Genomic DNA, 27,732 nt, shown 5'->3' on the forward strand with positions numbered 1-27,732 from the left:
CTTAACTTTTTCTATGAAGTTTAGATTTATTTATTTATAAATTTATATGCAAATTGACACGACTGTGTTGCAACTATTGTTGACATATTCAATCTGTAAGGTCAATTATAATCCGCAATATTTTTTAAAATATAGTTTGTGATATTTGATGCTTATTCAAATAATTAAAAATAATCTGAATATTGTTTAAATGTTTTAAAAAAAAATTTTTTTTTTACAGTATACAATTTGTATTCAATTATAATCAGAAAATTTTTTAAAATAGTTTTGGGATTTTTAAAAATTATACAAATAAATAAAAATGCTTGTATTATTTTTAAGAGAACACAATTTTATTTTCATAATTTTTTTCATGCACTATTCGTTTGAGTTTTATATTTTTATATATTACGATCTTAATTAATTAATTAAATAATAGTGGGCTTAAAATTATATTTTAGTGGGCATAAATAGCTATTGATAATTTTAATATTGATAAAGACAATTTAAAAAAATTTACAAATATTTTAATTATTTTTAATAACTGCAAAGAATTCCAATTCTATTTTTGTATTATTTTTCAGCTGCTTAGCTTTGTAGCAACTTGATCTAGATTTAATTATTCTTGCAATTATTTTAATAATTTGCATATAATTATTAGTTCAAGCTTAGAACAGAAGTAATATAATTAGCAATAATTACAGTTACTAAGCAGTTAGCTAATAGGCATATAGACAACATAAATTGATACTTTATTCTTACAAATCCAATCCATTCTATTCCAAATCAAAGCGTGTGCATTGCGTAATGTTATTGCCCGCTTAGGGTTCAATGTTGAATTTCTATAGCCTGAGTGCATGCCTGACGCTGAATATGTAAGCAGGGTGGGTTCTGTCAATTATATGCTTAAGTTGTTGCTATTTTAAAACCTGTTCCAATGCCAATGCATTTTGTTTATATCTCTAAAGCGCAGCTCTTCTTCGCCTTTGCTTAACCTTTGCCTATCTATACACAAATAATCTATGCGAAATAAATCGCTGCCTACTTTCGGGTGCTGCGCTAAAAATATGCCACACACATTACGAATATATTTGTCATTTAAATGCAAATGGATCGTCGCTGACATTGCACACCTTAAGCAACAATAAAGCGCGTCATTTGTTTTGGTTCGATTGGTGTTCATTGCGCATTCTGGACTCGCTCGACACTTGCACACCAAACTAAGCAGAGTTTTGAGCGAAATTGCCCGGCATATGACAGAAATATTCATCGGCTAATTAAATGTGCTAAACAATGAACTCGCAAGCGGAGTAAACAAAACAATTTGCTAAACAATTATTCTAGGCCATAAATCAGTCAGCGACTTCTTTGTTTTTATTTTTAATAATAGTTATGCATGCAACTAATTAACATGTCAACCCAAAACACGTTCAATTTGGCAAGAGAGTTACGCTTGGGATTGCAAAAAGCACCAAAAAATATAAAAACAATCATGAAATTACGCTTCAAGCTGCATTGGTTTGGCTCGCTTAACAAATACAATAAAAAATAAAAATAAAAACAATTTGTAATATCAATGGAATTGGGTCAGTTTGCCAGTTGTTACGCTTGTTGCGTACCCAAAGTGGTGGACCCGCTGCACTTTCATTGAACGGGCTACTCCAAATGGTGGCATAGACTTTTGTTTATAAATACACTAACTAAGAGATTAGTTGGTGGCTTAATAATGGAAAATTGATTCTGAAACTTTAATTTGATTAGAAATGTATTTATTATAAATGTATTAATTGTTTATAGAAATAAATATATATAAATAAATATTATTATTATTATTATTAATATTTATTTCTACAAACAATTAATCGAAATTATTTTTCTTATTAAAATTTGTGGCTGGTTGGTCTCAATTTCTAAATAAAAAAATTACTTGTAATTCTTTTAAAATATTAAATTTATTTTTTTTCTATTACACTTTTATTAATTGATTTTTATTTTAATATTTTTGAATATAAACAATCTTTTTCTTATTAAAACTAGAACATTTTTATGACTTTAGTATATAAAGCAGAACTATAAGCAGAATATTAAATTATTCTTAAGCTATAAATTGCTTTATATTTTTTAAATATTTAATTAGTTTTATTAATACTGTTTTTATTTTATGTTGATGTGCTTAGTATTATTAATGGAGATAATTATAATTGATAGGTAAAGTTCTCATTTTCTATTAAAATTTGAGCCTGTTTATGGCTTTGCTACTAGCAGAGCCTACAATGTATAATAATGAAGCGCTTTATTTTAATAAACTTGTTTTCTAAATTTTATAGATTATTTACACGCGTTATAAAAAAAACTAATCACTAATCAGTTAGTTAAGTAATGAGCAGCGTCGGTGTTGCTTGGCTTACTATCATTTCTAGCTTTTGCTATAATTTTATTGCATGTTTGACAGTTTGGTTGTGCAATCATTCGATTGTCTGTGTGGCAAGTGCAGTCTCGTAACATTGGACTTACGACAGTGTTTGAGGCTCAAACTTCTATGAATTTGTCAGTTTTTCGTCTTGGATATTTCCGCATTGGCTCTGGCGTGGCCCAAAATGAAAAGCAAATGCTCTAGCGTGAGCCGTTAACCACTCGAATCCGAGTCTCCGGCAACAACATCAACTGGAAAAACATGAAAATTACGCGGCGCGGCGCAAAAAGAAAAATAAACAAACAAACGCCTTTCGCTGCTGCAAATTGAAAATGAGACAACGGCAAACTGTAAAGCAAAAAAAAAAAAAAGACTGTATGGAAAATGTAAGCCAAGTCGGTAATTGTTGGCTTGAATTCAAGTGTTAACTGCTGGCGGCTTCTTGCATAACCCGTTCAAGCGGCTCAGAGCCAAGTTGATTGAATGTTGTACGTGCTTGATCGAGCAATTCAACTGCACCGGGCGCCACTAATTCTCTGGTCTATTAATGGTCTCTCAATTGTCTAACTAACTGTAAGCATTGATCAGTTACCACAAACTCAAGCCACTTGCTCTCCTTGTTCTTGAATTTTATGCTGACAATTGAATGCCACAACTTGTTGCACTAATAACAAAAACTGTTGACAGTCTAATTTATCAACAAAACACGTGCTTTTGATTTTTAAGCACACCCAGCTGCTAATTGTTTATGTCTATAGTCGTGTGTTATGTTAAACATACAAATAAACAAACTTTTATTAAGTAACTTTGACTGTTTGGATGCCAAAGTTGAACCAAGTTCTTATTAGAAAACATAAACGAGCTTAGCTTAGGTTCTCATGAAGTCCATTAAACTCGTTGTTATTACTAGCACAAGGCTTTTGTTTATACTTATTTAAAGTTTAATGTATTTTCTAGATATGCTTAATGCAGTTATGAACTTCAACTTAGTTGACCTACTTAGCTTGGGTAAAAGTTATGGCTTAGAAAGAATTATTAAATCTAAAATTTAATGTACTATGCGCAGGAACTATATAAAAATATTATTTTTAGTTGACTTGCGACTTTCTTACAAATATTATTATTTATGAAATACTTTGTATACAAATTCAAAGCACTTCGTATAAATTTAACTACCAATGAGTTCAACAAATATTAGTTAAATATATTAATAGTTTAAATGATACGTAAACTAGGTTAAAATTATTTGATTGAACTTGAATAGCCCTTCTCATTAATAATGAAGATAGATACTAAATAAAAAAAGTATAATAAGCCATATAATTATATCTATTTATCTATCTATCTATCTAATAATTATTAGAGAGTAGCATGACTAGTTATTTAATTATGTGTGAGTAAAAACTAGCGAGATCTTATTTGAATGAGATATAAAGAACGAACTTACTAAAATTAATAATAAAGATAAATACTAAATAAAAATCGAATAATAAATATAATAATTTCAATATATTGAAACCAGCTTAAAGTAAAGAATATCGTTAGCTAATATAATTAATTTAAAAAAATAAAATAAAAATTAAAAATATGTAAAAGCAGAGTAAGTCACTCAACACAAGTTAAAAAAAAATAATGGTAAGCACATGCACATTCCTAGCCCCAGTAGCTAAGGCTGCCTCCTCTTCTGAAGCTTAAGTTTTTACTTTAAGCCTACAGTTATATAAATAAATAATTAAAATCAATAATTTATTTTCTACATATACTTTTTTCTCTTTAATTATAAAGTAAAGCATGTACTTTAACGATTAACTAAATTACACAATTTTATAAACCTAATCAAACATTAATAACTGTTTATGCTACTAAAAAGTTTGCAATAAAAATAGTTTAAAAATTACTCAGCTAAGTATGGAGGCTGGTTGCGAAAATGTAAACATTTATTTTATGTTTAGTTTACTTAAACAATAATTTACATATAAGCAGCAATAATAAGTTTACAATGTCTAACTAAATTTTGAATAGTTTCGCACCTTTGCCAAGCGCTTAAAGCGGCTAAAGGAAACGCGTTAGTGCGAGCCGCCAAGCCAATGAGGTAATTGATATGCAAAGCGCGCTGTAAGCCATTGCAATGGGTAATAGACACGCCAACTGAGACACGAGACGCGGTACTGAAGAGGAAATTACAAGTGCAAAAGTAACGGCGGCCAACTTGGGAAAATTTCATAACTTTTCATAAAAATGCAAACAAGCAAATCAAGCGAGCGAGTGAGCGTAGTTGCTTGGCAAGTCTTGTGCTATTTCGCTGAGTGTATTTTGTAGGCTCGGACTGCGCCCTCTACTTGACCACATTGCTTCACTTTCACTTGTCGTTTGGCTTCCGCACCGAAACTTGGTCAAAATGCAAAGCAAACTTGGCCGCCAACATTACAGACCGACGTCTCTTTATATTTGTTTTTGTAGTTTTACATACAACGGCGGGTTACGTCGCTCTCTCTCTCACTCTCTTGCGCTCTTCTCTTTGGCTTACATATTTTGTTAGTTGTGCTGCGCTTTGGCGGCTTCAGCCAGCTCCAAATCACTTCAGTCACTACAAGACTGTAAACGCATCAAGTTCGACTTCGCGCCATGAATCTCCGCAACATTTGCACATTAACGCTGCTGCCCACGCTCTATGTGCTGCTGGTTTTATTACTGGAATTTGTTGAGGAGGGCCTGGCACAGAATCCCGATCCGCTCTTCGAGCTGCCCGTGCAGCTAGTTGGCTTTCCCGTTATTGTGCTCTCGGTGCGTTTGTCCCAGTTCGCTCGCAAGTTGGCCTATTCACTCAGTCCAAGTAAGTGTCGCAGGCTTTTGGCTTCTTTTGAAAGTGAAAACTGCAGCTCGACGACAAATATAAATGTGTCGCGTATTTGTTTTTGTTAATTTCTTTTCATTAAGTGAAAGCCACAAAATTGAAATTTGCGCATAAATTAAGAATTTTATTTTTGGCAGTGTTTTAATTAAGGCGCGCGTTGAATTGAATTTAAATTTTAATTTTGAGTGTAATATGAGCAGCTGTTGGATTTTACAATTGAAATTGAATTTATAAAAATTTGGCATAAATATTTAATTGTAAATTTAGAGAGTAAAAGAAAATATTAGTAGTAAATTATTTGAATTTACAATTAAATACAGTTTAATTTAATATAAATAGTTACAATAAATAGTTACAAATTTAAGTAAGCCAAATGAAATAAATTATTCAATAATTAAATTACAGCTAATCTCTGCTCTCTGAATTTATAAATAAATTTAATTTAATTTAAAATAAATAACTATAACATAAATAACTAAATTAAATCTCACTCTATGCTGAACTCTATGAATTTACAATTAAGGCCAGTTTAATTTAAAATAAATAGCTACTTATTTATTTAAATTTTAGTTCACTCTCTGAATTTACATTCAGTCAGCTTTATTTAAATCAAATAAATAATTCAATAATTAAACAAAACAACTTACAATTAAATTCAATTTAATTTTTAAAGAACTAACGTAGTTTACACTCTTTAAATTAAAATTCTAAGTAAACTAAATAACTAAATTTGTAATTTAGTAATTTAGTAATTGTAACTCTCTGAATTTACAATTGAAGCTAATTTATTTAACTTTATACATTTAAATTTAAAACAAATAGCTAAGTGTGCTATCAAATATCAGTTTACTAAGCTTAACTGCTTACTAATTGATAACTAAACCCTTAGTTGGGTTGCATAAGCAACATTTTGCTTTGCTTTATTGCCTAATTGCACTCAAAATGTTTATACAAATTCCAATTACAATTACCAAATTATTCATTATAAACAATAATAACAAAGTCTTGCTACATTTTCTGTTGACAAAACAGAGAGTCGTGAGTGCGCTCAAAACCAGACCCGACTCGACTCACGTACACATCCAAGCCAAAACCCAAAATGGGGTCAAGGCTGTTTGGGGCGACAACTACAAGTGAAGCTGAGAAACCAGCCGCAATAGCTTAAGCCTGATTGAAGCCAAAAGCATTTTGTTTGCTCTCTTTGCTTTGCTCGTCGCTTTTATTGCGTTGGCTGCGTCTTTTGTCTTGTGCGCGCGTTTCGCAGTCCAAAGTGTTGTCGAGTAACTGGCAGGGGAATTTCCAACTTGAGAGACTCATTGAGCTGCTGCTGCTGCACTTTAAACTTTTGCGCAATCAAACTTTTGACTAATTTGCCAGACTAACTATAAAAACTAACTACTTACACTACTCTTACGCTCTTTGCATTGCAGGCACCTATCGCAGCCGCAGCAGACGTAACGCCGCTCAGCCCTTAGCACTCGACGCTGAGCTGGCACAGAAGGAAATTCTGCGCGAGTTTGGACCACGTGCTTGCATTTTAGAGGAGCCTTGCCGTGTGCACGCCTCACGTCCCGGCAGTCAACGTCGTCCGGGCAGCAACCAACAAGCTACAGCACACGCTGCCTGGGCCGAGGTGTTGAGGTAGGTCTAAACTTTTTGCTTGCCTCAATTTATTGGTGCTGGGAATTTGGGCAAGTTTCTAATGACAGCAGCTTTAGTCACTTGTACATAAGATATATACAGCATATAGCTTCAGACAGTTGATTAGTTAATTCAATCACGCCAAACGTCACTGTAGTCTGCCTTAAATTCATCAATAAAAATAATGCAGTATCGCAGAATTATAGTTTAAGTAACGATATTTAGTACAAGCATTTGACTTCACAATAAGAAAGTGAAGTAAATTCGCTTTTTAATCGCAGCAATGTTTTGGTATAACTAGTCAGGGAAATAAAGCTGTAGACTAATTGGGCATTAGCTACCCAATTGCATAGAATTTTTAAAATAATTTTATTTAATATATAAATAGTTGAAAAGTAAATTATTGACATCGAATATTTTAACTTGAGCTTGAATTTGGCTACATAAAAAATTAGTTTGACTTAATTCAGCATAAGCAGCAAGATTAATAAGCAGCATATTTTATAAATAATTTATTATAAATAAGCAAAAGTAAATATGCAATTGAATTTCAATTTAGCTAAATTTAAAATTATTTGAGCTCTTTACAATTTTAGTTTGCAACTAATTAGTGCATATTTTATTAATAATCTTAATTCAGTATAAGCAGCAAGATTAATAAGCAGCATATTTTATAAATAATTTATTTTAAATAAGCAAAAGTAAATATTCAATTGAATTTCAACTTAGCTTAATTTAAAATTATTTGAGCTCTATACAATTTTAGTTTGCATATCTTATTAATAATTAAATAAAAAGGAATTATGCAGCTTAATTCAAATTTAGCTTCGTCCAAATTTATTTGCGCTTCATCGATTAATTTTAAATTATTTGAGCTTTTTAGAGTTTTAGCTTGAAACTAAAAAAAGCATATTTTATAATTAATTATTTTTGAAGAAATGAATGCAAATTTATTTGAGCTTCATCGAGCTTAAGCATTAAACTTAGTAGAGCATTTAAGCTTCATGTTAGCTGCAATCATTTGTTTGTTACTTATTTGATATTGGCGAGTGAGAGCAGCACCCAACTTTATAGCCCAAGCCAACTGCTGCAACTTGACAGTAACAACTTGAACTTTTGTTAACGCTCATTTGGCGTTCAGCGCGCTGCTGCTGTTGCCAAGTGCTGGGGCCCGCTGAGTGAATCTCTCGCTTTGGATTCGTTATTGCTACGTTTGCAATTTGGCTGCTGCTGCTGCTGCTGCTGTTGTCATTTGGCAAATGAATGTCTTGTTTTTAGCAGCAAATGTTTTCCAATCAATTTTTATAACCATTGCCAGTTGCATTTTCTATGTCTCGAGCTCTCATTGTCATTGGCAATGCTAACTCATCTGCGCATAATTTAATGCTCAAGTTTAAATGTGCATGTCACATTGGCTGGCGCTTTTCAATTTGTAAGTTTACATAAATTTCAGCGCAGTTCGCTTCCTGATGAGTTCCTTGTTTGTTGCCATTGTCTGGGTTTTTCTTCTTTTACGCAAGTTGATTTTCATTTCTTATGCTTGGACTGTTCTGTGATTCATAATTAATGCGCTATCTGCTAACGAAGCTTGTATAAAAAATAAACAAAGCGCTTTGGTCAACAATATTTTAAATATTTTATGGCAAAGCAAAGCTTTTTGCATAGAACTACGTGTCGTATGCGCAACATTTGCCATTCATAGTTTCGGTCATTGTTGTAAATTTCATTTAATACGAGACTATTGTGTCATATCGCCTCAGACGCACACATGCAACTGACATTTTCACACTTAACATGCAAACACATTTTCAACACTCTCCCAAAAGTTTTTGCCATCAGACAGCGCGCACACCACACACACATCATGCAACTATATTTATATAGTGTGTGGCCAACGTGTCAAGTGCAAATATTCAAAATTATTTTTGAAATGTGAGCTCGACGTCTGTCGTTCCATTGGTTTGCTCTCTCTTTCTCTCTCTCTCACTTCGCTCTCGTCTCTTACTTTGCCTTGTATCTTGTTTAGTTTTCGTTGCACTGCAACTGTAATTGGCATTAGAAGTTTTTGCTGCTGGCCCGTTTGTGTTTTGTAATAATAAAATATGATTAAAGTTTTTGATTAAATTTATGCAGGCACACACACGTCGCTTTCGCTATGGGGAGTCGTTTCACTTCAGTTTACCTCACTCAGCTCCCGCTCTCTCTCTCTCCCTTTAGTTTACTTCAATTTCTGCATTGGTCAGTTGTATTTTTGCAGCTTTTTGTCCGACTCCATTGCCTGCGGACACTGCAGATGTGTTTGTTACCGAGTTGATTAAATTATCGCAATGTAGACGTGTGAAATTTGTTTGTGCTCCCATTGCTACAAAGTAATCAGTAACTAATTCATAGGGTGTGCACTTTTGGTCATTAGAGTGTGGCAAACAAAGCTTTTAAATTAAATAAGAATGAACGCAAAACTCACACTAAGCGTAACTGTTGAATATTTGTTGGTAATGTTTAGATATTGTACTATTTTTTTTTTAGAGTGTGTACCAATGCATAAATTACAATTATTGTTGCTTTTGTTAAATTATTAAACATTTATAGGGTGAACTTAATTCGTTAATTACAGCAACTTTTGCGCTTTGCTCTTCTCTTGTTTTTGTTTTTGTTTTGTAATACGTTTAATATTTTTCAATTATTGCACTTCTTAGTTGAATTCACAAATATTTAATTAGTAAATTATTGAGTTGAAAATTAATTTGTTGAATTCACAAATATTTAATAAATAATGCATAAATTATTGAGTTGAAAATTAATTTGTTGAATTCACAAATAATCTAATAAATTATGCATAAATTATTGAGTTGAAAATAAATAGTAACTATTCTATTATCTAAAATATAATTTGTCAATTAGCTCAAATATATTGAAGCATTGGTTATTAATAGACCTTTTTTATCCGATTGATTGTATCTTAATCCAAGATATTCAAATTTCAATTAAACCAAAATTCATTTCATTGAATAGAATAGGTTTAGTTATTAATTGATAAGACTTTGGATTATTTTTCTACTGAACAAATACGAATATTAATGCCAAACATTAATCAAGATCCTTAAAGCTTTTGTTGTTGAAGGAGTAAAATTGCTTTGTTGAAAATTTATTTAATTATTTTAATTGTAGCCTAGAATTAAATTCTATGGTACAATTGGTATAGCCAGAGCAATAAAGGACTTCAGGCTGATTTTTTTTTGTTATTTTTAATTTGTTGATTAACTTTATAAAGTCGTTTATGTTGTTGGGGTTGACCTCTGCGAGGATTTGAATTGGAGTGGGAACTTTGTTGAAAATAAATTAATATAATATAAATAACATCAAATTTATTTTTAATTATTTCATATTTAAGCGCATTATTTTTATTCAATTCTTTAAAATTGTAAGCATAAATAATTGCATATATTTTATTTAGATTATTTAAGCAAATTAGTTTAACCGATATGCAAAGCAATGTTAATTTTTTTTATTTTTTTTTTTCAATTTGTGTTTTAATTGTACTGTTAATAATAAACTTATGAATATTAATACAATTTTAATAGCTATAAAACTAACTTATAAACTGTCACTAAATTATTACTTAAGAGCGCCAATGCGCTTGCCCAATTTTAAACTCTTTAACATGTTGCCGGCTGCCCCAACATGAATTGGAGCTTGCAGATCTTAAGCTTCAAGTGGCTGCCTCTTGCCAAGTGGCAGCTTCCACTTGTTTTGTTTTTAATATGAACCCCGTGCAGAGTTTTTACTTTTGCATTTAAGCTGGGAATGGTGTGGGAATGGTGTGAGCTGCTCTTGTATATAGATAGTATTACCCAGCTACTTATAAGTAATTATTTTTGTAATCCGCTTTCGTTGCCGACTATTGTGCCCGTGCCCTGACGACGACGCTGCAAACCAAAACCAAACCCACTCTCTCATTGAGACCCAACTCAACTCAGCAACTACAAAGTGCAATCAACTGAAGGCATGAAACAATGGTATCTGCTCTCGCTCTTTATCGGCGATGCTGTGCGAGATGTGCCGTTATGCAAGCACCTGGCCAAGCGGCTGCCATGTCCAGGCGTTGGACCGCTGCCACCACCACAGCCACGCTAACAAACGAAACCAGTCGGATCAGCAGCGAGCAGCAGTGAGCAGCAGCAGCAACTGTGGGCGGGCTTATTATTATTTTATTTTTTAGATGTTGCAGTTTCGAGCGCTGTGGGGAACGCCGCACTCTGCTTCATAGTCAGACATCTTTGTTACGCTGCTGCTCCAGCTGCTTCTTCTACTCTAACTCTTCATCAATTTGTTTGTACTCTTAGTTGATTTTTTTAAGGGCTTTTATTTAAACGAGCGACAGCATAGGCTTAGTACATATTAAGTATGCATGAAGAATAAGCAAATAAATAAACCAAAAAGTAAACAATTCTCTCTTGCTAAAAAGTTCTAGCTAAAGTTTCCCAAAATTTGTGCGCTGCCTATGCCAGAACATGTCTGTGAACTGTACCGCGTGTCCAGCAGCCGCACACAATGCATTTTTTCCATTTACGCCCTCTCGCTTACAATAAGCGTACGACGAAAAAAAATACAAATTGATATGCCGAAAAGCAATGGCCGCAAAAAAAAATGTTGCATGCAACGGCGCGCACAATTTGTTGACGCAAGGCATTAAGCTGCCAGCAGCGCTTTGTTGTCCAAGCTGCCCTGCAAGCGAAATTCATACGCCGGGTGTGCTGTACATTATGAGAGTAAAAATCAATTGTCTTTAGTTTGCATTTAATTCAAATAGTTATTGGAGTATTATTTTGTTAACTATATTGAGTTGGCTACTTATTCATTTTATTTATTTTGTGCGCCTAAAAGTAAGCAATGGGTTTTTTAATTTCGCTTTCTTTTATAAGCCGCAAGTTTGCTCAGCAAGCAATTTTATTTATAAAGCTTTATATTTTATGGCAATATTCATCTCTATCGAATGGTCTATGAAAGTTAAACAAACGTTTCTAAATCACAAAGCTTTTTCTTGCTTTTTCACTAGAGCATCAAATAAGTTTAAACCAGCTATTGGAAATCGATATAAAGCTTATCATTTAAGCTTTATATCGATTGCCAATAGCTAGTTAAACTTATTTGATGCTCTAGTGAAAAGCAAGAAAAGCTAATATTTAGCACATCAGTAACACTTTCTTAGCTCTTCTCTGTATATTTAGTATAGAAATAATTTTTAATTAGTTTTAGTCGGTGGTCTTAGTAGCTAGCACTCACCTTTTTAGTTATTATATTGTTTGTATATAATTAATCTTTATAAATAATAAACATTTATTTGTCACTTTATTAAGTCGCCAAAACATAAATAAATTTATTTTAGTAAATTTATTTAGTCGTACGCCAAAACATCTCAAATAACTGAATTTAAGCTGATTGGTTCAATATTAATAAATATTTTCTATTTAAGTAATGTTTATTTGCTAAATTAATAAGCTAACCGAAACATTGAATTAAACGATGCAGTAAATATTTTATTGTCTTACACAGTCAGTAAATTATATTTGCTTAGAAGGCAACCCCAACTAGCTAAATAATTTAGCTAAATAATCTAATAAAAGGCAACCCCAACATACTAAATAATCTAGTCAAATAATCTGCGGCCTACTCTTCCTTTCGTATACGCAATTTACGCATTTATTTCAACTGAGTACTAGACTTTCAATACAATACAATAAAAGTTATCTATAGCTTAAACTATTAATTTATGTTAGCCAAATATTATTGCTAGTTTCTTGCTTTAATTGCTCTATTTTATTTTAGTTTCATTTTCAATTGTTCGACTCTACAGCGTATTTCACAGTCTGTGCGCTACGCTTCAACTTATTTTCAATTTCATACTCTTTTTGCTATTGTTGGACACTCGTTTGCTTTTGCTGCAAGTGCAGCAACTAAAGCACACACAAAACCCTGGCAACGCTAAGGGGCGCTGGAGACCACAGTGCCAGTGCCTCTGACTGTGGCCCGTCTGTCTTCGCTTTGATATTTATTAACTCGTTGCATATGTTTGTCGGCACTGTCGTCGCAAGTGCTGTAAATAAAACGAGACGACAGCCAACGCTGCTGCTTCTATTACTTTTGCTTGTGAGCACGTTGGCAACCCTGTCATGCTGTCGCACAATTGTATGCTGCACTTTTTTGCACTTTGCATTTACCCATTTGGGACAAAAAAAAAAAAGCTGCTGAAATTGCTTGCGGATTTTATTTTTGCTCCGTCGCTTTGTTTTGCTTTTGCCTTTGCTTTGCCGCTGTGCTGTTTATCACATTTAATTTTTCACAACGTATTCCCTTGATGACGCCGTTTGCTGTTGAATTTATGTGACTGTTGGCAAGCTGAATATTTCATTGGGTTTGGGGGTTTACTTGTTGATTTGGAGCTGACAGCGCCAAAAATTTGCTGAATTGCTGCAGCTTAAAGTGAGTTGCGGTAGCATTGAAGAAGTGGAAGGCGCCTAGAAAACTCATCAATGATTTTTCGAGAAATTCTTCTAAGAAGAAATGAGCAGTCTTGGAAAAGTAAGATTGGAAAATCTGTTCTAGTTTCTGGATTTCACCGGAGGGTGCCAAAATGAAGAATCCACAGCATTCAGAATTGAAACATAGACTCTCCAGACTACGAGTATTTCATTAATCTTTTCCAACCCCTCCTATTCGAAAAGCAAATAAAGGTACCACAAACTTCCTCTGATTGTTGCCTTTAGAGAAGTTGAAATTGAATTGGTTGAAATAGATATTTAATAAATACGCTTACATAGGCTCTCCAGACTTCAAGTATTCCATTATTTTTTTCCCACCCCTCCTATTCCAAAAGCAAATACAGCCATCAAAATGTACCTCAAACTTTCTCTGGTTGTTCCTTTTGGATAAGTTGAAAGTAATTGGTTGAAATTGATATTTAATAAATACGCTTTATGTACAGAACTAAAACTAAAGCTACAAGCTAACAGTTTTATAATTTAAAAGCTTAGCCCAGCAGCACTTTGTGGCCATCGGGTCGTATATAATACTCTGTAACTCCTTGAGCATTGTTAACATAAATATTTTTATTATCCTCATGCTGAGGCGCGCGTGTACTGCTCTGATAGGTGCTGCTGTAGCGATTATCGCTAATGTAGTTGCCATTGGGATAGTTATAGTCGATTTCATTGAAACGTATATTGCTGGTGGGCATATATTCGCCATAGTTCATCAAAGCTTCTCTTAGATAGGAACTAGGTCTATGCTCATTGCTTAAAACAAAGCGATCTTCCTTTTGTTGTTGATAATCATAGCTGGGCGCATATGTAGGGCGATTGAGTATTTTACCTTTGCGTATATAGCGCTCGTAATGATCGGGAAATATAACTCTAGCGCCACGTTGAGGTGGTGCATAAACCTCATTGCTCAGCTCACGCTCGTTGCCCTCAAAGACAATGCGCTTGCCACGCCGCTTGTACTTCGCCGTAGTCCGCAGCAGTAAGACCATTGGGCAGCACATGTGCCCAGCCCTTCTAGCTGCTTCGCTTGTCGCTTCCACTTCGTCTGGCTGCTCTTGTGGAAATCTTAATTTGCGCTTAGCTGCAGCTCGATTGAATTCATAGATTACTTGGCGTTCGCTGTTGCTTTCAACTTCCGTCGTTGCGTCCGGAAATCTTACAGCACCTTCGCTTGCCAGCTGCTTAAAGTGCAATATGCGACCCTCTCCGGACTCTTCGGGAAATTGTAGCACTCCAATCAGTTCGGTATGCGCTTTGGCTGACTCAGACTCCTCGTCGCTTAGAAATTTGACAGGCGTTTGCGTATCCAAAGCATCTTCAGCATCAGCAAAATCATCATTATCCGTTTCAATGCTGCGCTTAATTTCCGTTGGCAACGGACTGCGACGTCGACGTCGCTGATACTCCACACCATTCAAATATTCGGACAGCACTTGCGTAAAGAAGCTGCCAATGCCGCCAGCAATGTCCGTGCTGGGTCGTTGTGTAGGTCGCGGCACAGGACGCGGCGTCGTTCTCGTCACCTGTCCACCACCCGTCAAAGCAGACAGAATGCTAAGAAAAGAGCCACCAGCTCCACCACTCGATTCACTCTGCGTTACGCTCGCCGTATGCTGCTCTTCCGGTTCGCTAAAGAACTTGAAGAACCCTCCACGATGATTGTTCAGATAGTGTATGATTTCCATCTATTAAAAATATATTTCTATAATTAGTTGTAGCTCAATTTTTGAAAGGCCTTACCTCATTTTTGGGACATTGCTTCATAGCTACGCACGCAGCTGCGTTCACCACCGCTGAGTCCAAGCAGCGCTGCGCGTCCATAGATAAGCGCGGGCGAGGCAGCGGGAAAACCAGCAAGAAAACTGAAAGCAAATTATCATTTTAGTTTGAGTTCATTGTTTGCCGCTTAGGCTGCTTATAGAACTTAATTGTGCAAATGCCAATTTGTAGCGTAAGACCAAACAATATCAATTTGCTGACCTAAGACGCATTTGGCATTAGAGATGAGCAACAGAAAGGGCAATTAATAAAAATTCCAAAGTGTCTAAGCAGAAAGTCTGAAACTCGATTTGTTTCAATATAAACTATTTACATATTTTCATATTCAATATCAGAGTCTAAAGGCTTTAGACTCATTTGCAATTAGAGATGAGCAACAGAAAGTTAAGCGGGCAAAATTAAACAAATACCAAAGTGTCTAAGCAAAAAGTCTGAAACTCGATTTGTTTCAATATAAACTATTTACATATTTTCTTAATGATTGAGAAAAATAAGCAAACTATTTAAACAAAAAAATACACATCTGAACAAATTGGAATTTTTTAAAAAAAAATCGATTGAGTAAGTACAATAAATTATAAGAAAAGTAATAATATTAATTATTCCTTTCTTATGTTAGCAAAGTAAATTAAATGTGCCAGTTATATTTATTTTGAACTAGGGCCGACCTAAACCTTTAAAATAAGGCCCGTGTTGAACTCTACTTCGAATCCTTCCTCTATTTGTTTCTCACTATCGCATTCTCTAGTTAGTTTGAGCCAAATTTCAATCAGAACTTAGCCTAACCCAAAAGCCTCTAATATTAATTTATTAATTAATCAATTGATAAAGTAAGCAGAACAAATTTCGAGCTAATAATAGTGTTTAAATAAAATTATGCACTGCAGTTTTTAAAAGTTTAAACTAAATTCTGAATTAAATATTTATATCAGGGCTAACCGCATCTTAAAGCAGCTACCATTGCTCATCTCTATTTCGAGCACTCCACCCCACCACCTTTCTCTCATTCCCTACTCCACTTTGCCTCTAGTCAGCTCAATCAGAGCGTGGCTCATTTAATAGAACAATCAATATGCCTGCGCCCACATTGACTTTGGCATAATGAAGTCTAATCCTAGTTAACGCTTGCTCGAAATTAAATGCACAGAAGTGGGCGGGAGCGTCAGTTGTGCCTTTGCCTTTGGCGAAATGCAAATTTAATAATATTTACTTACAACTAAAGCCCTTGCCGCATTATTTTGAATGGCAAGCTCTACTACTACTCACTTGGTTATGGCCGGGGAGGTAATGAAGCCAGGCAGCTGGCCACGCAACGTTTGGCCGGCAATCATTTGGCAGAGCACCTTGGGCACACATTGCAAGTCGTCGTTGCGTGCGATGTTCTCCAGCGCTCTAATGAGTTGTGTGTTGGGTGGTCGATGCGACTGATGCTGCTGCGGCTGTTGCTGTGCGGTGAATGCGCCTAGGAGAGTGCCTAATGGACTACTGCTGGACTGAGACTGAGACTGGGTGGCAGCACCCAAAAGCAGATTCGTAAATTGCGGCGCATATTGTTGGGTGGAGCCAAAGAGTGAGGCGAGCGTAGCTAAGCCGCCAGCTGGCGACGCAGCGGGTGTGGGGCGATAGTTGAATTGCTGTTGTTGATATTGAGCTGCTGCTGCTGCTGCTGCTGAGGACTGAGGCGGTATCTCACCAATTTGATAGTCGTAGTAATTGTGTGCTGGTCGTTGTGGTTGCTGATACTGCTGTGGGGGTTGCTGAGGTGTTTCGTAGCTGGGCCTGGGTCGCTGCAAATAATTACCAAAGTTGTTTGCATAATTAGACGCAGCGCCGTGTATCGATGAGGCTGCTAATGGGCGCTGCTCATAGATGTCTTGACGATTGTAAGGCGGCTGTGTTGGACGCTTGGCTGTAACCATGCTGAGACCATAGTGAGGCTTGAAATTGGACGTTTGTTGTGCGGCATAGCTGGGCGGCGGGTAATCATGCGAATCGTATGAAATTTTATGCGCACCAGCCAAAGTTTGTGTAGCAGGCGTGCTGGACTGCGGTCGGCGATAAAACGTGTTGGGACTTTCATCGAATACATAGCCAGGACGCTTGAGATAAACTTCCTGTCCACCAGCAGGCGCTTGGCTGTCTACAAGCAGCGAAGACTGCACTGTGTACGTTTGATCGCCTTGCTGTGTGGGCTGCTCGCGTTGATATTGTGCATAGCTGGGCGTTGTGGGCGTGGCAGCATACTTATGCTGCAAATACGGATCCAAATAGCTAACAATTGGTGTTGTGTGTAGCTCATAGCTTGAGCTTTGCTCATGCGGAAATGAAAACTGTTTGTCCATTGCCTGCTGCTGTTTGTTAAGTGAACTGGGGAACTGATGCTTATAATTGGGCTCCAAATAGCTTGGCGGATAACGCGACACGCCGCTTGACATCACATCCGAGGGCGTAAATTCCAGCATTTGCGATGGACGGAAAGCCGCCTCCTCCTCCTCCATTGCTTATGCGTGCAGTCGCTTCCGCGCTGCTCTGCAGCTGCTCCGATGGAAAAAAGTTCTTCAACTTTACCGAAATTTGTGCGCTGTCGAAATTAAGTTTAAGTTTGTGTTTGTGCAATTTGCATAAATTTTACTCACTTGTCATTTTCATTTGCATTTCTTATGCACAACACGTTGCTGCCTAATGCGATAATTAGAATTGCAATTTTCCATAGCATACTTTGTGGCTGCTGCATATTGACGCCAAATCTCGCAGCACGCTGCACGTTTCAGTCGCTGCAAATAAACATAAAAACTTGCTGTCAGCTTTTCTTTATTTGTCTCACTCTCTCTCACTCTTGCTACATTTTCTCGCTACATTTGCACATAAATTTATAGATTTACTCCAAGCGTTGCGTCGTCGTCGAGTGAGTCGCATTTGCATTCATATTAATGCAATTCTCACGTGCCTCGAACTGCGGCACTAAGCAGATGACAACTCTTGACATTTGTTTAATTCCGTTTTTTATGCTACTGCTGTTTATGCAGCCGCATGCACCGTCGCGTCGCGTCGCCCAGACATAATCATCAGCATATCCATAATCTTTAGCTGCACTATTTCTACTTGCTGGCAAATTATTCATATTATTGTCAGGTTTTTTTATTGCACTCTGCACTTGCCTCAGCGCCTTGACAGGCCTTAAAAGTTTAATATGCTCAGTCTGATTGCCAGTCGTATATTTATTCAAACTTTTGCGCACTTTCAGTGTCTGTGCATTCATATTAAATGTTTTATTGAGCTAGTCATAAAACTAAAAAGCTAAACTATCTATATCTAACTATAAAATGCAAAACACTTAATTTATATAATTTAGCTTAAGTTTTACAGCTCAAGTTGCGCTCATTTAAAGCTTTTGCTTAAAAAGTGTCACGGCCTGTTTATAAAACAAAATATATAATTTATTCATTGTCAATAACACTTTGTAATTTGTATTGATTGTTTAAATCAACATTAACAATCGTTTTGATTGAGTTTAGTGAATCATTTTATTACTTTTGCTATTTGAATTTTGCTAAATATATTTTAACTGGATCAATGCTGCTTAGGTTTTTAATAATTGACCACTCATTTTAAACGCATAATATAGGTAAATCAATTAAAATGCGAAAATGCAAAAATATAAAAAGGTGTAAAAAATTATAAAAAAAAATACAGACTGACGCTATAAAATGTAATCAATTTTCTTTATATTTTACCTTTCGCAATACTATAGCGATATAAAATAGAAATATATGCAGATGACGTTGATTTTTTTACAACATAAATTCTATAAATGTTACTAAATTGTTAATACATCTTTTTTACATATTGTTTGCAAACAAACCATAAAACTGAATTTATATTGACAGTTGCAAGCAAAGAGCGCAAGAGAGGGCGACAAACTAAGAGCGCGCGATCAACAGTTGGTAATTGCAAAGTAAGACAAAATGCGCAAGTGCGGGCACAGACGACCATAATAAACGCTGCACGTACAGTACATATAAGCAAGCACTAAAAACTTACTGTTGATATGAAAATTAATTCAAAATAAAGTTACAAAATAAGATAGATAATATAGTATTTAAAAATAAAATAGAAAATATATTGAGTATAAATGGAATCTGCGCTCTTAGCGAAACTATAAGACTCATTTCTACACTTTGATGTACTTATTTTATTTTTGCATTATAGCACAAAAAAAAATTGAAATATATTTCGCTGCAAGAAATACCACAAGTTGGAGTACAAATAAAATACTGCATAATGCTTGAATACATTTTATTTTATTATATTTAATTTACTCGTAGTTTTGCATATGCGGTCAACTGACTGATTTTTTGTTAATAATAAATTACACTAGTGTCAAAAATGTGTTTAGCAGTTGTTGCATAATTTAAATGCACCAAATATTATTTTCTTGTAACTTCTAGAGTTTGCAGCCAAAGCTTTAAAGAGTTCACATTAAAAAACTTGCTTAATGTTTAAACAAATGCGCATTTATGCAAACATAGCTCATAATTTTGTAAATTACACGTAAACTACGTAAAATATTTAGCATTTCTTATATATAACATTAGATTTCTTTTTTTGCAGTGAAAGTTGCCATAAAATATGTTTTATAAATGTTTAGCAAGAGTTAGTAAACAAAATGATTTAAATTCTTTTATATGTATATTGAAATTTGTTGTTAATCACTTTGCAAGTTTCACTAACATCACGTATACGTATTATGCGATTTACATTAAAATGAAGTCAAGGTTGAGCATGAGTATGACGCACTGAAGATATCGAAATGGAATTTACCAGCTGAAAACAAATACGTTGGAATTTTGTTTTTTGGCAGCAACAGCTGGAAAATGTGCAGAAATTTATTATTTATGCTTTTGGCCATAATACGTATCAAAACGACTTGGCCAAATGTGTTGCTTGCATATAAAATTTAAATTTCATGCAATTACAGTGAGACACACACACAAGGAGAGAGAGAGGGAGATAGCGAGTGTGAGCAGCTGTAATTGCCCCAAAATTTTATGAGGCAAGCAGCGGAGACAACAAGACGAGCAAGTACTAGAAAATTGCATTTGCCGCCAGCAGGCAACAGAGGGCGCTGCACTTAAAACGAAGCGAGGAGAGAGACAGACGCGTAGTAACAACAAGAAATTGCAGCTAATTTCGATGTGACTTGAAAGTGCAACTGCAATTGCAGCAGCAGCAGCAGCAGCAGCAGGTGCAAGGATCACAAAATGCTGTCAGGCAGCTCCCCCCCCCATTATTGTCATTGCGTACACGAAAGGACACTTTGGAACATTGGAGCTAAGGCTGCTGTTGAGTTTTTCGCTTGGCAAGACACGGATATGGACACGGAAACCAAAAAACACTTGTACGTGCTTTGAATGTCACAACGCCCACTTTAAGCTAGTGGGCGTGTCAACGCTGTCCCTCGTTGTCTTTTATGTTTAACACGTGCTGTGGTTCAATTGGGTTTGCCTCAGCCCCAATGACTCACAAATTGAACAAGTTTAGTCTTGTTTAGTTTTAATTTTTATGCAATAATATTTCACAATTTTTGGTTTTAAGCGCTTGCGACAACTTTCTTTTTATGGCTGCTTAAACTTTAATTTAGTCTTGCAACAATTGCCACGCTTTGTTGAACTCTCCACTGAACACTTGGGCCGCACTTTTTGCTTTTTGCACACTTTCAGCCTATGAATTCACTTACGACTTGCTGCACACGATAGAAACTCCAAAAACAATATTAACAAAACGAAAACGAAACTTCTTTACAGTTTTGGGTTTTTTTTTTTATGTTTTTCTTTTCGCTTTTGTATCTCGTTAAATGCGCGGGCGCCAGCAACGTCTTTCCGGCTTTGAGTGCGGCGCTCGTTTGACACGCGATGCCGGCGCTGAGCATGCGCCAAGCCAAGCTCAAGTTAAGTCCCCAGACAGGTCTGCAAGCAAAACTGAAGCTGAACAGCTGTAGCTGCAGCAGCTGCTCAAACGGAGAGTGAAAACAGCGCTGAAGGTTAAAGAGATCGAGTGAAAGAGAGAGTGAGAGACGCTCAATTGATAACGCATTGGGGCCCTAACCTCCGTTAGTTTCCTCATAAGAGAGCAGCCAACTTGTATTAAAATTAACTTAACTTAAGCTATGAGTAAGACTTTGAAAATGTTTAAAATTTGTTTACAAGACGCAAGTAAATATACCGAAGCTTACAGATATAGAGTAAAAGGAAGATTAAGAGAGAGAAAAATGCTGAATTGATAAACAATAGAATTTTAGCCTTACCAATTTTATTTAAGTTTGAGCTTGGAGTGAATTGGAGCGATTAATAATTAATTGTTAGACTTTAATTTAAAGTTTAGCTTATGAGCAAAAATGTCTAAAATTTGTTTATAAACGGGGAATAAATAACGAAGATTAAAGATATAGAGTAAATGGGAAAATAAGAGTTTTTAAGTATTTAAGTTTAAACTTGGAGTGAACTTGCAAATAATTATTAATTGTTAGACTTTAATTTAAAGTTTAGTTTATGAGCAAAAATGTCTAAAATTTGTTTATATATATATGATATGATATAGAGTAAAAGGAAAAATAAGAGAGAAAAATGTTTGTAGGACTTTAGACTCATCAACTTTATACAATTTGAGCTTGGAGTGAGTTTGCGTTTAATTTATTGTTAGACTTTAATCAAAATTTTAGTTTATGAGTGAAAATGTTTGAAATATGTTTATAAACGGAAAGTGAATGTAGCTTAAATTAAAATTTATTTATTGTTAAACTTTATTTCAATTTAGTTTATGAGTGGAACATAAAATATTTTAAAAAAGGTTTTAAATTTGTTTACAAACGAAGAGTAAACAAATCGAAAGACGCTCAATCGATAGGACTTTAAGCTTATCAATCAAATTTAAGCTTAAAATTAAAAAATCAATAATTTAATGTAAGACTCTAATTTATTTTATGAATAAAACAACGAAAAAAGAGACTGAGAGCAAATGAACAGCAGCTCATTTAATAATTGTAATAATTTAAATTTAAGCTGCATTAGCTTGCTCAAGAGAGTAACTAACTATGCAAGTTGTAGCTCTAAGCTAAGTTTGCTTAAATAATAATTTATTGTTAGCTCCGACTTGAGTCTCTGAGTGAAACGCTAGAGATTTGCCTTAAATCAACTTAGAGCAGTAGCTTTCAACTTTGCTCAACCGGTTCATTCAACTTGACAGTGTGCATAATTTCAATTAAAAATTACCGCTACATTTCATATTCATTTAAAACATTTGTTACACTTTTATTTTCCAACACAAATAATTGCTCAAGTCTCACTGGGTTGGGTGTCAGTTAGCCAGACAAATGACTTAATTATAATGACAAGCAACAATAACAGTTAGCAGCAGTGAGCAGTCAAGAGCCAAGAGGCCAAACTGAGCAGCAGCCAAGTTAAGCAAATTAGTCGCTATGGCAAATCGCGAGCGAGTGAAAGTTGTAAACCCAAAAGAGCAGAAGAGACTAAAGCGGCACAAACAGCGCTCAGCGTTTAACTTTAGACAGCATTGAGTAATTTTCTGCTATGAACTTAGTCACAGTCGGCGCCGCCCACGCGTTCAGTTGCTTTCTTTTTTTTTTTTTTTTGAACGTAATAATAATTTACACGTCTATTTGTATCGGGAAGTGAGACGGCTCAATGAGGTAACGACCCGTTTTAGCGGTCATATTGAAAGCGAAACCCATCACATTTATTTTGTGGTTTGTGCCACTGACGTGTGTCTGTTGCTGCTTGTTGTTGCCACTTTCGTATCTATGCCAATGCCTGTCATTCAACCAAAGACTGCGAAACATTATTTCATGTGTTACTTCTTTTTTTCTTTAATTTTATGTTACGTTCAGTTTGTTTGGCTTTAGTTTTTTTGGGGGAAATTACGCAAAGTCAAAGTCGTTTAAGTTTAAGTTCGATAAATCATCAGTTAAATATCCGCTTGGCTGTGGGTGAGTGCGCATTAGTTGGCCATGAAAGGTCATTTGGCTAATAGACCTTAGCTAAATAAATTATGCATTTGTTAGCCCAATCAATAAACTTTAAAGTTTTGTTTACCTTTTATATAAAACGCGCTATTGCAAATATAATGCTGCTTACTATTTTTGGCTTATATGTTGAACTGTTGTTTATTTTACGTTTAAAAAATAAAGTATTTATTTATTCTTGAGAATTAAATAATAGCACGACCTTAACGCTTTGGCCTTGCTTTAAAAAAATATTATAAAATATTATAAAAATTTTAATTGTAAAAGTTGCTCCCCCAATAACAATTAAACTCAAGATTTATTATAAAAAGCATAAATATTTCATGATTATATCGTATAGTATAAATAGATCGGAAAAGCTTTTATAGGCTTTAATCTTACAGCGAGTTTTATTTTGAGCGAAAAAATAAAAATCATAAATAATCATTATAATTAATTATTATTGATTTTTATATTCTTTGTTTAAAAGTAATGATTACTTAATTAATTGTAAAAAAAACTCAAAATTAATCATTATTAGTGAGGAAAATCATAAAAATCAGAAACTGCAAATCGTGTTGAACATGCATAGATTATTCAAAAAGGATTAATATGACGTTATCTTTTTTTTTTTTGTATGTCGGTTCTAAGTGGTTGATTTATTCATTTAAAATTCGCGACAGTCATTATTATTTACAGTCCCTGGTATCAATCCATATGCCTAAGTAATTTATATATATTTAAGAAATAATTAAGCAGCTATTCAGTCAACGCTTAAGAGTAAACCAAACAATCTTAAGTACAGAACCAAATGCAAAATTAATGCGTTAATTAACAGTTTAGAAATTAAGTGCGGCTAGGACTTGATTTATTTCTGCTGTTGTTATATTTCTTACTAAAATTTTAACCAGTTTACTAAAGCTATACATTTTAACTTAAGGCGCTGCTTGTTTATTTTATTAAATTTTGAATTCAATGCAATACCAACAGTTAATAAATAAAAACTAATAAAGTTTTTTGAATTTTTATTTCTTTATTTAATGTCAACTATGAACAGTCGGCTATAAAAAAAAGATTACAAAAAAATACTTAAAGTAAATTTTAAAGTATTTAAAATTATGTTTTTGTTTTTAGATTTGATAAGCTTATAGATTGCGAGTGTTAGACAGACACTATTTTTTATTTTTATTTTTTTATTAAATTAAATTTAAATTAAATATATTAATACAAATTCCTATGTTTGCATATTATATTTAAATGAAATTAAAAATAAATTCCAATTGCTGTTCTCATTTCATTTTCTTAACTTTTTGCAGCTAACAACAGCAACAATGCGCATCAAGGAATATCCTGAAATAGTTTTCGATGTCATACCCAAATTGTATGAGCAGCAGACCAAAGTGTTTATAACGAATCTGTGCGAGATGGAGCAGCAGCTGGAGCGGCTGCCCAAAAAGCTTTGCAAGATGTACACAACACGCCCATTGGCTGAGCAGCTGTTTCTTTATCTTTCAACACGACACGCTGATATAACAAAGAAAGATTTTCACATTGTGCAAGACTCGGAGCCATTTAAACTGCAGCTGAGCACTGGGCATAGTTTGCAAGTGATGTTCTGTGCTGGAAGTGAGCTGGGCAATACGCTAATGGTGTTGATAAGGAAAGCCCAAGGGCCGGGCGTAATGCTTTACTACTACTCAGCAGTGCAGCAGTTTGATCTTTGTCGCTCGATACGCAATGCGAATTATATAGAATGGATACGTGAAGGCACTGAGTTAATTTTGTTGAATCTGCAGCAGGTGGAGGCGCCATTCCGACCAGTGGACTATGATGAAATTGCTAGGAATATAACTGCATTTAATAAAGCAAAGCAAGCAGTAGCAAGAATAAAGCTGCCGCTGTTTGGCTATGAGCAGTTGGTTAAGAAATTGGCAGCAACTGTGCTGCGTGGGCAAATTGAACTGCTTGGCAGCTATGCCGAGAGCTACAGCATCCTCTGCACCGATACGCCCCTAAGACTGCCCAACCATGTGGTGCGTTTACAGATATGCGCTCGCTCTGAATGGAATTTAAGCTCGTGCTCGAGCTTTCAGCTGTATACAGTGAACTGGTCACCAGTTCCGCATCGCGTCAATCTCATACAGCTTTGTAGTCTGCTGCGTCCACTGCATATTAATGGCATTGTAGGCTATCATACCTCGGGCTATGTGCCGCCAGTTCCTGATTACATTGAAAGCAGCTTAAAGCTCGGCAATTCGCCCAAGCTGCAGCTGCCAACGCTAGAAAGCTTAACAGCTCAGTTCTGAGGAGCAAGCTCAGTCTCAGTCCAAGCAGCAAATCTCGCCCAAGAACTTCAAATCCCACGCCGCAAGGCAACTGTAGTACTCAGTAAAAAGAAAAAACTTGACTTTTGTGGATGATGATGATTAATAATTATTTTATAATGGAATATTGGTATGTTTGCATTTATTATTATTTATTTTTTATAATTAATTTTTTTTAAATTTTTTTTTATAGAAAGAAGAATAATTGCCAAGTGTGTTTTTGCACTTACTTATGTTTAATTTATAGATACTCTTATAATTTTGGTTTTGAATAAATGAAATAAGTCCAAGCTAAACAAAATTCGTGTAGCTCAAATTCAACAAAAGTAAACAATATTACGTGAGCAAGGTAATTATTAATAAAGATAGTGAAAACGAGACTAAGTTAGAAAAAGAGTCAACAAGCCAAACATAAAAAATCCGAACTATATTGCTACCTTTGCTATTTTAATCTAATAAAAATCAGTTAGAACTTAGCCTTGTAGCCCTAAAGCTTCTTAAGAAAATTGATTTTCAGCAAATATATAGAAAAATCTGAGCAGCTCATTATAATTTTTATATATTCTTTATTTTATGCAATATTTATATTCTGTATATATATATATTCTGTAGAAGTAGTAGCAGTAAGCAATAAAAATTATAATAAATATTTATATTATTATTATTGCACTCGCTATACAGACCTTCGGCTACAGAGTTATAATACATATATTTATATTTATAAAAAAATATAAATGAAGAGATGCATATATAAACTGAAAGCATATTTATTACATTGTCTATTTTGCTTATTAACCTAAGTCAGCTGTTGCTAATTAAAACTTTTTGCTATATACACACTCGAGTGCTGCCCATGGAAAATTCTCTTTTCACATAAATTATCTATCAGCAAATGCTGCTGCTGCACTATTTGTAAAGGATATTTAATACACATGATGTATATCAAAAGCCATAGACAAAAGTTAGTGCGCACTGGTCCAACATTTAATATTAATATAAGCTAACGGTAGCAGCGTCCTGGCTGCATGTTTGCGTAAAAAAGGTTGTTAAAATTATTATGAAATGCCTGTTGGCATTTGTACTGCCCCGCCCCGCCCCAGCGCTTGCCTGTCTCTCTGTCTGCTATGCATGGACATGCAGGACAAATGACCACTTATCAACGTGTAATGAAATATGTGTGCGCCATATACTTGCATGAAAGGCTGGTGGGTCCATCCTTTTGGGCAATAGTTGCTGCCTTTGTTCGCTTTGGCCAAAAGGCTTTTGTCGTTGTATGAATTATGTTGATGGCTCTTGCATGGCTGATGATGATGACGATGATAGCAGCAGCAGCTTTCGCTCATTTATTACATTTTGGCTTTTTGACAGATTGCTAAGCGTAGTAAGCGTTTCCGCACTAATTTCCGTGTCCTGCAACTATTCGAGCTGCTCTTGTCGTCGTCGTCGTCGTCGTCGTCTGCAGCATTAAAAGCCAAAAGCAAATTACTCATCATATCAACGGTCAGTGGCGTGTGTGTTTTGCTTTTTATGTATGCCAAGGCGCACAGGGATTTTAATAAATCGTTAGTCTCCAACCCTGCACTGCACACACACATTTACTTGCCTTTGATCCTTGGGCTCTATTGCTTGCTGCTGTTTTTATTAGTTTGTCAATAAAGTGCCAAAAGATGTTGATTTTGATCGCCTGACAAGTTTTTAGTTTTACATGCCTTGCGGCAAACTTTAAGCTGCATGCCACATTTTGTTGCAAACAAGTTTGCCATAAATTTTTAATGCCACACATTTTACAACATATTGAAGCTCAAATTGCTGTTTCTACCTTGCGCTGCATAATGAAATTAATTTCTTATCCTTTTTTTTTTTTTGTTGCACTCTGCTCAGCCAATTACTTGGCATTACTTACAACAAGTGCTTTTGAGGCATGCCACAGTCTGCATATGGGGCGAGCATAACTATGTTTAATTTATAATTGAATTACTTTGAAGTGCTGGCAACTTTTAATTGCAATTTTCTTATGGTTATTAATTATTATAAGCCATCAATTATACGCACATGTGAGCAGACACTTAAAAACGCAGCCAATGCGAGTTGTAAAAAAAATTATGCATTATATATTCAGCTTAATTGCTTATTCTTTTGTTACTCTGTACAAAAGTTTACCAAAACTTCTTTTAGTTGATTAATTA

At 34.8% G+C, this 27,732-nt stretch overlaps 3 protein-coding genes across 3 annotated transcripts; 2 read left to right on the forward strand and 1 right to left on the reverse strand.

The window, feature by feature from the left end:
• Positions 1 to 5,008: 5,008 nt before the first annotated feature.
• Positions 5,009 to 11,648, forward strand: LOC108599902. Its single transcript, XM_017987096.2, has 3 exons — positions 5,009 to 5,225; positions 6,677 to 6,887; positions 10,865 to 11,648. Exons 1-3 carry the CDS (start codon positions 5,018 to 5,020, stop codon positions 11,019 to 11,021), a joined length of 576 nt encoding a protein of 191 aa, XP_017842585.2. The 5' UTR covers positions 5,009 to 5,017; the 3' UTR covers positions 11,022 to 11,648.
• Positions 6,805 to 25,575, forward strand: LOC108599898. Its single transcript, XM_033293874.1, has 2 exons — positions 6,805 to 6,887; positions 24,539 to 25,575. The coding sequence occupies exon 2, from the start codon at positions 24,554 to 24,556 to the stop codon at positions 25,526 to 25,528; it is 975 nt and encodes a 324-aa protein (XP_033149765.1). The 5' UTR covers positions 6,805 to 6,887; positions 24,539 to 24,553; the 3' UTR covers positions 25,529 to 25,575.
• On the reverse strand, positions 13,860 to 17,973 carry LOC108598296. Its single transcript, XM_033293503.1, is given in 8 exon segments — positions 13,860 to 14,388; positions 14,390 to 14,439; positions 14,442 to 15,111; positions 15,167 to 15,187; positions 15,189 to 15,288; positions 16,472 to 17,682; positions 17,684 to 17,786; positions 17,842 to 17,973. Coding segments are annotated over 8 exon segments (2,727 nt in total). The 5' UTR covers positions 17,940 to 17,973; the 3' UTR covers positions 13,860 to 13,914.
• Positions 25,576 to 27,732: the final 2,157 nt, after the last annotated feature.

The sequence above is a fragment of the Drosophila busckii genome, chromosome 3L (genome assembly GCF_011750605.1).
Source record: "Drosophila busckii strain San Diego stock center, stock number 13000-0081.31 chromosome 3L, ASM1175060v1, whole genome shotgun sequence".
Classification (NCBI taxonomy): Eukaryota; Metazoa; Arthropoda; class Insecta; order Diptera; family Drosophilidae; genus Drosophila; species Drosophila busckii.

Coding starts and splice junctions, on each gene's coding strand:
- LOC108599902 (XM_017987096.2), top strand. CDS start 5,018: ATGAATCTCCGCAACATTTGCACATTAACGCTGCTGCCCACGCTCTAT. Junction 5,226..6,676: donor GGCCTATTCACTCAGTCCAA/GTAAGTGTCGCA, acceptor TTTGCATTGCAG/GCACCTATCGCAGCCGCAGC. Junction 6,888..10,864: donor GCCTGGGCCGAGGTGTTGAG/GTAGGTCTAAAC, acceptor AACTCAACTCAG/CAACTACAAAGTGCAATCAA.
- LOC108599898 (XM_033293874.1), top strand. CDS start 24,554: ATGCGCATCAAGGAATATCCTGAAATAGTTTTCGATGTCATACCCAAA.